Raw genomic sequence first — 14,698 nt, forward strand, 5'->3', positions numbered from 1 at the left:
AATTGCTCCTACCTTTTCTGGCCATTTCTGTCAGCATCGCCTCCTCAGAACACTTTCAAAAAGTTGAATGTTCCATGAGACTCTATCCTCACAGCCCTAGTCTCCCTTTACACCCTTTCTCTGAGTAACGGTAAACATTTACAGATTTTAAATATCACCTGGATACACACAACTCCTAAATTTTCACCTCTAACCCAAAACTCTAATCTGGATTCCAGACTCAAGTATCAATCTGTCTACTTGATTCTACCTTCATGTCTCACAGAGATCTCAACCTAATACGCCCAAATTAGTCTTAATCGTTCCTCTCAAATTCTTTCCTTGCAGTCTTTACACCTGAGCAAAAAGCACCATCCACCTGCTTGTTAAAACCAGAAACCTGAGTCACTCTTAAAACATGTCTCTCTACCTCACTTCCTACCTAAACTGTCAGACTCCCACTAAATTTCCCTACAAAGCATACCACAAACCCACCGTTTTCTCTAAACCTCTACGGCTACCATCCAACTTTGGAACTGCTCCACATCCGGAATAGCAGAAAGGTTCTTGGTCAGTGTTTACTGACTCACTGCTCCCCTCACTTCTCTCGAATTCTCACACTCCAGCAAGCTGTCCCCCACCTTAGGTTCTGTGCACATGGTACTACTCCTTCTGCCTGTCAAACTGCTCTCCCCCCTCACCTGGCTGCCCCTTTCTCACCCATGGGATCTTAATTTAAATGTCCACCTCCTCAAACCATTCTCCTGTTTTGCCACTGTTTCCTTTTCTTTTTCTTCCAAGCATTTATCACCAGTGGGATTATTTGTTGGCCCATATAATCTAAGTTCCTCCAACTACCATCTAAGATCAATGAGAACAGCGATTACTTAGATTTGGTTCACTAGCAAATACCCAGCCTGCAACAAAGTGCCTACTCATTAATAGATGTTCCATCACATGTTACTTAACGACTGCTAAAAGCTGTCAGCTGACTGTTATCTGACTTGTCAGAGAATGACTGACCCCATGAAATCTGCTCCCCAAGGCTTCTTGCCCCCACTGCCTTGAACATTTGCTCTTCACTTTTCACACGAGGAGAAAAGAATTCAGATGCCAATGATGAAAACGCACACTCAAAGTCATGCTCTAAACCTTGATACCAGCATATAATACAAAATATAAATACACAGAAAACTATCAGAAGACATAGACCTATCAAAAAATGCATTTCTACAGAGTGAAAGTTTGTTTTTTAAAAGAATACCCATTTTTTAAATGGAGCCCTTTTTTTCCAAAAGGAAGGTGTCTTATATTAAGGCCAGATACAAAATTCTAAATAATGGTCAGAACCTTAGTTTTTTTTTACTAAATTGTAACACCAACCTCAAAACTGGTTGAAACATTTGATCATAATTTAAAAGATCAAGAAAAAAATAAGGAAAATATGATTCTCCCTGCCTATTCCAGAACTGAAATGTATATCATCTATATGGTAACAATTTTAATCATTTTTGAAGCTATAGCTAATAAAGACAGTTTTACTGCAATGTGGCAAGTAACAGTTAAAAATAGCAAATCATTTGCATCAAAATATTGTAATTCAAAAGGCTAAATCACATTACTCTTTTATAACTATTTCAATAAGAATAAATAGTATTTACAGCTTTGTGAATATATAGCATTCAATTACTAGCTTTTTGAAAAATCAGTAAAAATAACTTTAGAGATCTTACATTTGAGTATCAATTTGTCTCAAGTATATTCATGTATATCTTCTCATTTATTAGGCCTTGTGTAGCATAGAGTTGGCCAGGCAATAACTTGTGAGTAGCAACTCAGAAAATTTAGTATAGTTGCCCAACTGCTAGTAGCTCCTGTGAATTTTTCTTTTACTTACTATCAGTAAACAGATACAACCACACTTTACATCATGAAACCTAAATGAAAACCACATGATGATATGACAAATTCTCTGCACTTCTACTGAGACAGTTCATCCTGTTTAACAGAAATACAATTTTAAAAAACATTACCCAGGGAATATGAAAACAGTAACCAGGATATTAAAAAGGAAAGTGAAAGTCTTTCACCCCAATTATTCATTAATTCAGCCCTTTCTCTGTAACATTTCTAGAAGGGTTAAAAGAGAAACATCCTATTAAGATGCTAACTGCAACTGCTCAGGCTCAAAGACCCCAAAGATACTGTGAAACCACTGGGGGAGAGCAGATAGAAAAGTTTTGTTTATTAGCTAACATTGTTTTTAAATGCCAAAGTCAATTACTTTTTTTCTTTAGAACAAATTTGAAATTTGTTTACTTTGCGCCACAAGAAAAAGTAGGAATTCTCTACTAGACTAAGGTTTTAGTTGGTTTTTATACAAAATGGTCAGAAATTCTAAAATCTCATAAAAATATGAAGTCTTAAAAAAATCACTTTGTATTTTATAAATATATGGAATCTTTTTTAACCTTGGAAAAAGAAACCGAAATACCCTCTTTAACCTGAGTACTCACAAAGCCTCTGCCCATTGCAGGCACAGGAGATGGCAGATGGGGTGGAAGGGGCACCACACAGAAAGAGGAGAAGGGAGAAGGAAAGAACAGCAGAGCACCTGTACTTTCACCAAAGGTATCTCACCACACTTCCAGCAGGGTAGGTAAGGATTTGGCTAATTCAACCTACACATCAGACTGAAAATCAAGCAAAGTGACATGAGAAAGCAACAAGAACCAGTGCAGTAATGAAAACCTCAAATCTCTCTTAAGATGTACTACCTTTCCCTGGCTGGTGTAGCTGAATAGATTGAGCGCAGACTGCGAACCAAAAGGTCGCAGGTTCAATTCTCAGCCAGGGCACAGGAAAGGCAACCACACATTGATATTTCTCTCCCTCTCTTTCTCCTTCCCTTCCCCTCTCTCTCAAAAGAAAAAAAAAAAAGATGTGCTACCTTTATTACAGATAATATAAGGTCTAATGAGAATGTAAGCCATAGGTCTGCATTATTTAGAAAAAAATTTTTATATTGGTAATAGAGTTCAAAAAGTGGGTCAAATCAAAACTTAATAGTGCTTTATTTTTTTAAAGCTACATATAATTTATGCGTACATGGCTAATGTTAATAATACGGTTAATATGTATCAGACACTGTGCCAAAGACTTTCACATGGATTATCTCATACAATCCCTGACAATTAATAACAGTAGGTGCTTGGATTGTCCCTATATTTCAGTTGCAGAAACAGAGATTCAGAGACACCAAGGGACTCGTTCAAACACACACAGTGAGCGGTACAACCAGGACACAAGTTTTGGTTGGCCACTGAGTTCTACTTTATCTATCTCACACACAGTAGAATACCATATCAAATCTTAAGGTTGTCGCATTAAAGTCATTTCTGAATATGTTTTACAATACGCAAAATAAATCAGTAACTTTGAACACGGTTATTTTCTAATTTGTTTGGAGGATACAAAGTAAAGTTTCCTGAAGCAAAACTGGGTACAAAGGTCTTATGACTGAGACCAAAGCCAATATATCAAGGAAGAGCAATTCTATTCAAGTATCTGGCATCTACTGTATAGTAGTTGGGGATGAAAAGGCACACCTACTACACTGATTTAAAAAAATTTGTATTCATTTTGCCAAAAGAAGAGAGATTAAACTGGAAAGATTAAGACAAACAACTACTATCAGTGCAGCAGATGGGTACTTTAGTCCAGTTCTCAAAACAAAATGATTTCCTTGATCTATTATCAGCCCATTCTAATAACGCTCTGCTAATGTGGATGTAACAAATTCTCTTGAAAAAAGATATCTTGCAAATATATATATACACACATATATATTCTCCACATAAAAAGAAGTGAATTTATTATGTAGCTAGACAAAATGTACTTTTAAACAAGAAAATAAAAATCACTGTTAATTTTCAGAAATATGCACTTAAAAATTCAGGTAGTTTCTAACTATAACAAAAATTTGCAACAAACTATAATCTGGAATGCTCAACAGCAGTATGAAAACTGTGCCAATTACATGAGGAACACTGCAAAGGAGCTCATAAAAATAAAAAGTATTCTGATATCCCCTTCTTCAAAACGAGAGCAAATATATATCAGATATGTGACAATTTCCAAAGGATACTTTCCTAGAAAAATATATGGCTTCCTTTCAGATAACCGGTTGCCAATAAACTTTTATTTTTTCCGGGTATACTATAAAATATGTCCATAAATAAATAAGTAAATAAATAGAAATTAAAAAACCATGTTCATTGATAAAACATCAGTTTTGGATCAACAGTAGTACATTCAAGGGATGTTTTCAAGGGATGAGGATTCGAACAGCCTTTACCATGATGAAGGGTGGTTAGGATGAACTGTAACACTCTAAGTTAAGAAATCTGCCATTAAGTGGCATTTAAGTTTATGTATATCATAACTATACTATAATCTAAGTTAATACAGTAAAAAAGCAATGGTACAAGGTATTATGGAACTTCAGGATATAAAAAGAACTGTGAATATCAGTGCAATGCTATGTATTCTTAAGACAACATACATATTTAAAACAACTGTACTAGAACTTACAAGGGGATGATAATCTATGAGCGTATGGGTGTTGGTCAGAAGAGGCTAGGAATAAAAGAAAAGAATGTTCTACGAAAATAGTATCTGAGTGCTTGCAAAATAGTTTAGTGGCTAGTGCTATGGGCCAGGACTCAGTCTGGGTTCCAGTGTCCACTCTGTGATCCGCAGCATCAAGGAACCTTTCTGCATAGGAACTTTTTTCATGTGTGAAATGGGGACAGTAACAGATATTCTATTTTTTTAAGGATTATATGAGAATAAGTGTGACAGAATTTTAAAAAGCACAAAGGCATTCTGATAAAACATAAGGTATTAAGAAGTGATAATTACCAGCACTTGAATTAATTTTCTGGAGAAAGAAATCAGCACCTGTTTTAGGCTAATACGACTAGATACTTCAACTTGGTTGGGCTACTGCCTATTTGTGAGAGGTCAACAGGGAATATTCAAGCCAGAGAGTCCTTCACCATTAAGGAAAGCATTTCCTTCAAAGCGAGTTCACAACCCTTACTCCTGGGGTTAGGTCCACATTCTAGTAAAGAATTCTGAAACTAACATCCAGTTTTCCTAACAAAATTATTTCCTTGCTTCATCCCTTAGTTTTTTAATAAACGTTTTTCTGAGCAGCCTAACTTACCGTATCACTAGCTCTGTTTAGCAATAAAAGGTGATATGGACACCCACACAGTATTCTGCAGTCCCCCTTCAGCACACAGAGCCAGGCATCCCACAGCTAGTCCACTTTCTACTCTGCCCACCCAGAAATGTAAGATATAAACATGAACATGCCGATATAACACAACACATCAAGACATATACGTAAGTGTGCGTGTATACATGTACACAATCTCAGAAAGTTGTATAAGCACATGCTAAAACATCTCTTTGGTTTTAATGTAAATAGTACTACAGCTCTGGCCTTCCAAGGTTTGGAATGACATTTGATCAAATTTACCCACAGGAAAACCTATCAATAGAGACCGAAATTTTAAAATCTCTACAACCTCTCGTCTTGTATATAATCCTTATCTTACACAGGCTGAAATATTTTACCTTAACCCTAGAATAAGTAGACAATAGGTATTTAGCAACTTAAAGTCAAAGTCCTGTTTTGCATTTATTCATAGAGAAAATGAACCAAATCCTTCTCCAACAGAAACATAACAGTTTAAACTGAATGTAGTAACTAATTCACTTTAAAGAAAATCCAAATTAGTATTAAATAATAAACTAATGCTTCTAACTCTGTAATATTTCAAATCTATGCTGCAGTGCAAATAAGTATTTACCCCAACCTGAAGTTCTTGGCACTCAGCTCCTTTTCAGCAGCCAATGCATGAAATTAAGTAGTTACTTTGTTACACAGACCGGGGGAAGTGCTGTCTTAATGAACAAACTATCCTGTCAGCTTAAACTGTAACTATGTCAAGTACAAACTGTACTACTTGAGTAATGAAAATTAAGTCTAACTGAAGGCACAGTGATAACAAAGAAAATAGTTTGGCTTCAGGGACTGCAAAGAAACCACTTGGTCATTACAGGAAGTTGTATTAATGCTGACAATGTTAAAGTGATTATGGAAACTAGAAGTTCTAGAGTATTCCTCCCAATGTCACACACTTTCCTGTCCTATATAACTAGTTCTACAAATTTTGCTTGCTTTTCTGAGTAATATTTAATGCCCATAAAATTTAACTGGCAGATTCCTAGTTATTTTGTTAGTTTTACTATGTATCTTCAGTTGTATCATTTCCCAGCCAACCCTGGACTCCCATCTCTTTAATCATCTAATTTACCAAATTCCCTAGCTATTGCCACATAAGAGGTTTTTATGAAGAGAGAGTGTCTTCTTAGTGCAGCGGCAGGCTACAGTGAATGTACAGCCAAAGCTGAGCATTACAAACATCTCATTCAGTACTAAAAGAGGCCACTTCTTAAATGGGGATGGACGAAGACTTGACTTGGGGTGGTAAACACACAATACAGTGTACAGATGTTGTATAATAGTGCACCCAAAACCTGTACAATTTTGTTACCCAGTGTTACCCCAATAAATTCAATAAAAAAATAATAATACAAATAAAAAAGACCACTTCTTAGGATATATGTATTATCCTTAGTGTGCTAGTTAAGAACTAGAATAGTGCCTTAAGCTACAACAACAGATTAGATTCTTTTTCCACAGTAAGCCACTTAGCTTACCCATGATGAAACTAACCAGAAAAAGAATGTTTCCCTTTGAGAACTTGGGGAGAAAAAACACTCATGTCTGCCCCCAAAGTTATTACTAACAAATAAATGGATAGCTAAACACCTAAGTTGTGATAAAACTATCCTATCCCTTGTCCCAGAGACTCATTACATGGCAGTCACTCATCTAAAGCAAAAGAGACTTAAAAATCAGCCTTTTTTTTCTTTTGCCTTTCAATTTGCATTAAGTTTAATAATCAATTGTTAGTCAAAACAAAGATGGTTCATTTTATCTGCTAACTCCTTCCATTTCTCTGATGTTTACTTTTTCTATTCAATATTCAAGAATATACATTATCAAACATTGCAAAAAGAGAAATTATTATTCTATAATACAAGGACCTCCCATCTCCTGTAAAATTAAATTAGCATATGGAAATATTCCTATTTTCTGGAAGGAACTTAATGTGGGGTGTTTCTTTTTTTCCAGAATAATGTTGTAATTCAAATGCCTAAAAAAAAAAAAAGGAAATGAAATAAATGTCAAGTCCAATGCTAGTGAGAAAGCAAAAGACAAACAAAACACACCAAAGAAGCTTCTTCATCAGAGTGAGAACCAAACACAAATGCAAGTAACTCAAACACATGTGACTAGATGAAGGCTGGAGCACAAGCATACCATCCAGAGCCCAGAGCGGAGAGGCATTCCCGCTGACAGGACAGGAGAAAGCCTTGACCCTAAAGCACACAGGCAATTCACCCAAATTGCCTATGGCTGTCTGCTAAAAATACAGATCACTGAGTTCCATCCCAGATTCCTGAAACAGATCCTCCTGTGATGAAGTCTCAGAATGCTTTTTTGTCTTGTATTAAACAATCACTCCAGTGAATCTGACTCAAGGGATCTATGGACTGCATTTAGTCACATTAAAATTTGGTGGGAGGGGATACTGGGGGTGGGGGAAAGAGGGAAGGGTTCTCAAGGAACATGTATAAAGGACACATGGACAAAGACAAAGGGGGATAGGATCCAGTGTGGGAGGTGGGGATGGCTGGGGTGGGGGGAAAACGGAGACAACTGTACTTGAACAACAATACAAAAAAAAAGGGAGGGGATTTGGATTACCACTGTCCTAAGAAAAGGGTAGGACCTAATGACTTAACGGAGGGACTCTGTGAAGAGAGCCATAGAAACAGAACATCAGCATATACAGGAATTGAGGGGTTATAGGGTATGTGCAATGGCGAAATAAAATGTTTTGCAGGAATCATAGGTAAGCTAGCTAGAGCCTTGACTCAATACATAAAGAGGCTAAACTCTCTTCTGGAGGCCGTAGAGAATGAGCAAAGCTTTCTTAGCAGCTTACCTGACCATGATTAACTAGGAGTCCAAGCAAGAGGTACAAGGACAATATGTGGACGAGGAAAAGAGGGAATGCGTGCAAGAGACATCACAGGTATAGAAAGACAGGACTTGGGGATTGGCTGCCTGTAGAGAAAAGGAGGAAATGAATATGACTTTGAAGAAAATTTTAAATGAGTCAAGTGCCTTCTCAGTGTCCGACACTATGCCAAGCACCCGAGCATCCCAAGAGTATGAGAATCATTAATTCAACATAATAGTTGAACACCAGGTGCCAGGTACCATGAACAATGCTGAGGATATACAGGGGAAAAAAATCCCTGCTCCTCGGTAATTTTAAAATTAGATCTTGCCCTCTTCCTTTTTATTTGTGCCCCTACTTTTTATCAGGAAAACAGTATTTCTAGAACTTGTCTCTCCTTGCCCGATGTCTTCTTTGCTCCTGAAGCATGAGCTAGCTCAAGTCAAGAACATGCAGGTCTTCATCCTGAGTGGTCTTACACATTTGTTCTTAATGGCAAATACTTAGGAATGCTTTCTCAGCAATGATGACAAGATAGTCTTGACATGAGACTGTAAGATGTGAATGTCCAAACTCAAGTGTCAGGGAAGCCCACCATGTTCCATTAAATGGACTTACAGAACTTGCCTACAGAGAACTTTAGAGCACAGTCGTGTCCTCATGCAGTCAATGTGTACTGGATGCCGTTACAGATGGTGTTTTTTCCCTACCTGGAAAGTTGAGTAACATCTTAAAAAAACTTAAGAGTGGAAAGTGTGGTTTGTTGAGAAAATGAATTAAGAAAAAAGGAGAATAAGCAGCACTTAAAAACAGGAGTGAAGGGAGATGAGAAGGGGTTGTGTGGGGGAACTTATGCAAGACTACAAAAACTCATAGAACAAACATTGACCAAAGGACAAAAAGCAACTACAAGTCTGAGAATTGGATGGAGGTCACTTGTTAAGTTAAATTCCTAATTTTCAGTATGTAATGCTGCAAGTTACTCAATTTTCACAATAATGTGAGATAAATCTCCGCTTTGCATTAATGGACAAGTTACTTGACAAGAAACACATATCAAAGAAGAGAACTATATAAGACAGCAATAATCAAGTGCTTGGTTATATGATGCAAATGAGAGCCATAATTCAGGGAAAGGAAGATTTAAGTATCAGTTTTATACAAAGTTATTACGAACACTTTTCTAGAACTGTTAATAGCTAAGACTGCTTCTGAGTACAACTGTAATAGCAAAGACTACCGGCTGTACATCATTTTGTAGCCACACCCATAAGTGTGGATCACTTTAATGTCGGTGACCTCATCAAATAACTTTCTATGCAGTTTTACTTGTAACTGTCACTTCATTTTGATCACAGTACAGTACAACATTTTGGATCTGCCTCCAACTGTATACAGTCTAGATTGCTATCATTCCTGGGATCTTTCCTGTCTTTGGTAAATAAAACCCAGAACACAATCAAAGCATTCACAATTAAATTACAAAACATTTGGTTTTTAAAAATCTATTTTAATTATTATTTTTGTATCTTTAACCTAGATCAGAACCTTTCTCTTCCACCCTCTCTTCAATGCTTTGTAACAAAAAAGTTTTAGAGGGTAGTCTTAAGACAAAGTACAAAAAATAAATACAAAATCTAGGTGCTTCCCATGTGGAACAAGATGTCCAAAAAATAACTAAGATTTTTTTGCTGTTTAAGAAGAAACATTTCAGCCAAGTGAGGGCAGTGCAGGAAGATGGCCATTTATGAACCAGGAAGTGGGCCTTCTCTAGATACTGAATCTGACAGCACAGCCCCAACCTCTAATACTATAAGAGACGCATTTCTGCTGTCTGTGAGCCTATCATAGTTTATTGCTACAGCCCAAAAAGACTTGGACACCTGCTTAGTTTATCTAGTAAATTTTTTGCTTGGGGGAAAAAAAAAGATCTATTTTGTAAAATGTGCTTAGAGGCCTTAAAAAACACACATGTAAAATAGAATACAAACATACAAAAAGCACAATGACTGTTAAATACTATCAAGAACTTTACTCTCTTTCTCTATTACTCTGTATCATAAAATGAGTACCTCTAAAGACTAAATAGCACATCTGAACCTAGTTCAGCTACTTAACTCTTAGACCAAGAGTAAAAGGGTTTTTTAAAAGAAGGGTTAATATTATTGCTATAACTGGGAGATAATTATTTTGAAAAGAGCAAAATTAAAAGTGCCTACAAAAATCATTATAATCTTACTTTCAAAAAGGAAAAATTACCAATTAATTATAACAGTTTCACTGAATCTATAGGGTCTACCTTATTTTTATCTTGCCTAGTAAAAAGCTCATCTATATAGCAACCCCAATTTCTGAGGCTAAAATTCTTCATAGAGTATATTGTGTAAGTCGGTGAAAAAGGTGTGTCAGACTCAGATAATAAATGCCATTAAAATAGGATCACAACATTTTAAAAGAAAAGTCTCTTACCAGTTGAAATTCTCGACGTCGGTCATATGCATTCTGTATGCCACTGTCTGCCCACAATGCTCTTATAGCAGGAAGATACTGCAAAAAAACTTGAGTCTCCACCATTCCCTGGGCCGCCAAGGGGGAACGGGTGTCAAACGACATCATCTTGTCTCCATGGCATTGGTTTGAGCTGTCTCCCCAAGGAATGTGAAGCTTCTCTCTCGCATCTACCAGCACCCTCATACCTTTGTTTAAAAAAAAAAAGTGTGACAGGCGTTATTATATATTCTCATAGATTCTATTCCAGAATAATTTTCGTAAACTTCTTAACTACTCCAGGCCCATCTCCTCCAAAAATGGAGACCAACATCAAAAGGACATCGGTAACTGCTCAGAGTTTAAAAAACAAAGTTACAATCATAAAATTAGAGCCTTGAAAAGCATACACTATTAAACAATAGCTCCAAAGGATTTTAACATGTTCTAATTTATAAAATAACTTTTGAGGCAAAAGGTAGTCACAAGAGAACAAAGAGTGAAGAAAACAGAAATCATGTCCAGGCTCAGAAGAAAACGGCTGCAACCAAGATTTTCTGAGCCCCCTCAAAAGACGCTTAACAAATGCCAAGTACCAAACATAATGGCTCTGGGCTCTGGCTGGTCCCTAAGCTTCCTGCTTAATCCAACACTAGTTTAGGAATACATTCAAAACTCAAACCACCTGTCTCATACCAAGCTTCAAATCAGTGTAAGTCACAGGATGGCAACAGACTCTTCTAAAAGGAAGACCAAATGCAAAAAAAACACACAAAACATATAAAAACAGATTTCAACTCAGAGAGATTAGTCAAACCCACTAATTCTATCACTAAACTATTACCTTTGGTCTATTTTAACAGTCACATGACTTTCAAGAACTCATTTGTTTGGATAGTCGAAAAACTGTCTTTGCTGTCAATGTTCTGATCATGCCAACTCAAATGAGGAGATGTCCACTCAGAAAGATACTTCAATTCATAATCAATGCTCAAAATAGGTCACACTTCAGACCATGCACAAACTTAAGAAACAAGTGTTTACTTGGCTCATAATCAGTTAACATGTTGACTATATTCATTGACATAATCCCTGAAGTTCTGCCTCATCAGGATACAAAAGTACCTTTAATTAAGGACTGGCAAGGCAGAGTCTGCGGCCTTGAAAAAGACCTTAATTACTTTTGTACTAAACATTAAAATACGATAAATACAACTGATTTGTACACTTTAACTGCAGTGGGACTGGGGCTCCGAGCTCCTAATGGTCTGTGAGCCCCCCACCTAGTGCTCTCCTCTGGTCATTACCCCCCACACAACACGCCCCGCCCCCCCTCCCCCCCACTCCCAGGCAGTTTTCCTTTACTCAGTCCAGGGAGAAAAAAAGTGACCCAAAGGAGCTGCTTGAGTACTTCCCAAACAAAAAAAAATCCCACTTAAGAAAAAAATGCCTGAAAAGACCTGAAATTTGTTGCAAACTCCTAGATAATTGCTACCCCGGTGAAATAAAGAGCATCTGAATGCACCTTAAGTGCCAGGCTCTGTTTCTCAATTTTGCTCAAACATCTTTTCTAAAGTAGAAAATATCTGACACTAAAAACAATCAGTGCTGCATAACGCCCAAATGACAAAATAAAAACCATCTTCTCGAATTCTCTGAAATCCCAGAAATACAATTCTTGGGTATTTTTCACTTAAGAATAAAGTATAACTTTGATTTTCTTAAAAAATAATGTCAAATAGCAGAGTTTATGATCCAAGCTGACACTGATTCATTAACTACCTATAACGGCTCCACATAACTTTCAAGCCAAGGAGTCTGTATATCAAGGCACGGTTTCATTTATATAATAGAATAGAAGCGAGTTGTGGCACACACAACCCCACCCCCACCCCCCACCGCGGCCTCCAGTTAGGCAGAGAGAGGCAGAGAGAGGCAGAGAGAGAGAGAGAGAGGGAGAGAGAGACAGAAACGTGTTGCACAGTGATTATAGGCAAACATCCTGCCCAGCCGTGGCACCGGGGCGAAAAACCACTGATGCTAATTTTTTTAGACTAACTATAACAGTCTACAGCTCCATGATAAACGCACAGCAAACACACGACACCCTCAAGTTTCATATCCTTGTCCAAAAGGGCCAGGGACTGTCACCTTTTGCCCTTGACAAGTCTCGGGCAAAAGTCTCCTTACTGCGACGGTTCCAGAACTCCCTTGCTCAGGAGTCAGCCAAAGAAGCAGGGAGTTGGGAGCAGACCGACCCCATGTGACTCGGGTCACCCACCCGCGGGGTGGGGTTGGGTAGGCACCGCCGGGGCCCGGGGTGGGGATGGAGGATCTGGGGTTGTCTCACGGGTCTTCCTGCCCCATCTGGAGGGAAGACAGGCATGTCACCCCGTACCCCGGCATTCCTCACTTCCCTCTCTGAGGGCGGGGTGGGGGACCATCCGTAACTCCCACCGGGGCACCAAGAAGGAAGGAGGGGAGCAGCGGGGTATCCCCTCCCCTAGGGGACGAGGGCAGCAGGACCAGATCCCCGGGCGCGCCCCCTTCCCGCCCGCCCGCTGGGCCGGGTCCTCCGCCAGTGACCAGAAAACGAGGGCGGTGCCCGGCCCCGCGCCCGCCGCCGCCGCCTCCCCGGGCTCCGGCCCTCCGTCCCCCGGCTCCGACCCCCGCCCGGCACCTTTGATCACGTTGCTGTAGATGGTGGGGCGGAACTCCTCGCGCGCGCGCTGGTCGAAGTCCTGCCCGTGGATGATTCGCATCTGCTTCAGGAAGGTGGACTTGCCGCTCTCGCCCGCGCCCAGCAGCAGGATCTTCACGAGCCGCTTCACGTAGGTCTTCTCCCGAGACAGGCATTTGTCGATCTCCTTGGACTTGCGCTGCTGCTCGGCCTCGCTGCTCGTCAGCACGCAGCCGGGGAAGCACACGGACAGCACGGACCGAGACGGCAGGAAGTCCGCCATCTTGCCGCCGCCGCCGCCGCCTCGGCGGGCCCCTCTGGCTCCCTCCACCTCCTCCTCGGGCGGCGGACGACTCCGGCACCAAGGCTCGAGGGCGGGGAGCGCTGCAGCGGCCGGAGCGCGCCGGGGGAGGGAGGGAACAAGCGAACTGACTCGCAGGGCGGGCCGGGCAGGGCGGGCCGGGAAAGCTAAGGAGGGAGGGAAGAAGGGCGGGCCCGGGAGGGGCGGTGGCCCGGAGCGCGCACGCGCGCCCGCTGCTTCCCGGGAACCCGCACGCACGCAGCGGCCCCTGCCCTGCTTTCCGCCCCTTGCGGGCGAGGCACGCTCTTGCTCCGGTGCGCGCGGCCGCCTTGGTCAGGTGATCTCCGGTGGGGCCGGGCGCGCGGCTGGGGCGCCTTTCTGTTTCCCTTTAATTAGTTGCACCCGTTTCCCGGGACCCTGTATGCCTTTAACCAGACCTCCGACGCGGTTCTTGGACTCTCCGACGGCTCTTGCTCCTCTCTTTCCAGGTTTCATCCCCAAAGCCTGCTGTCACAGCTTGTGCGCCTTATTTCGAAGCCATTACCTACAAAGTTATTCAAACAGCGAGCGCGAGCCTGGAAGATTTCGGTACATTTTCTTAAGGTGGTTTTGTTGACATCCTGCTCTCCCAAGCCCTGAAAATAACCAAACGTCATCAATCCACCCACCGAGCTCTTGTTGGCATTTTCAGACCCCTGCAACTCCTCTTACCAACCCCCACCCACACACACACAATGAGAACTGGAGTTGACATTAACTGAGATGTGCTAGGAGGCGTTGGCTAATGTCACATTAATGTGGATTCCCTCCGGAACTGCAGCAGGCGAAGCAGAAATCAGTGGATGTTAGCTGCGGCAGGGTGAGGTCATGGTGAAAATCCCCCTAAACCGGACACTGTGATGCAGACTCTTCCCTACAAGGAAGCAGATAAGCAAACAGACCCGAGGACTGGCGCAGGCAAACTTTAGGTTTCCTGCCAGGTTACAGAGGATATGATCAGCCAAGGGACTTTCTTCTGTCCTAACAGCAGATTCAGGCCAGGACACCTGAAAGGGCTGCTAGGAGACGAGCAACCTGACAGCT

General features: G+C 40.6%; 1 protein-coding gene across 1 annotated transcript in view; it reads right to left on the reverse strand.

Moving 5' to 3' along the window:
* The window catches only part of GNA13 (G protein subunit alpha 13), a 31,338-nt gene extending 17,506 nt beyond the window's left edge, over positions 1-13,832 (reverse strand). The window contains exons 1-2 of the mRNA XM_028519215.2: positions 13,315-13,832; positions 10,617-10,843 (exon numbers count right to left, since the gene is read on the reverse strand). Of these exons, the coding sequence (XP_028375016.1) occupies positions 10,617-10,843; positions 13,315-13,597 (510 nt within the window). The 5' untranslated portion in view covers positions 13,598-13,832. The remainder of the gene's footprint in view (positions 1-10,616; positions 10,844-13,314) is intronic.
* Positions 13,833-14,698: the final 866 nt, after the last annotated feature.

The sequence above is a fragment of the Phyllostomus discolor genome, chromosome 8, assembly GCF_004126475.2.
Source record: "Phyllostomus discolor isolate MPI-MPIP mPhyDis1 chromosome 8, mPhyDis1.pri.v3, whole genome shotgun sequence".
Lineage (NCBI taxonomy): Eukaryota > Metazoa > Chordata > Mammalia > Chiroptera > Phyllostomidae > Phyllostomus > Phyllostomus discolor.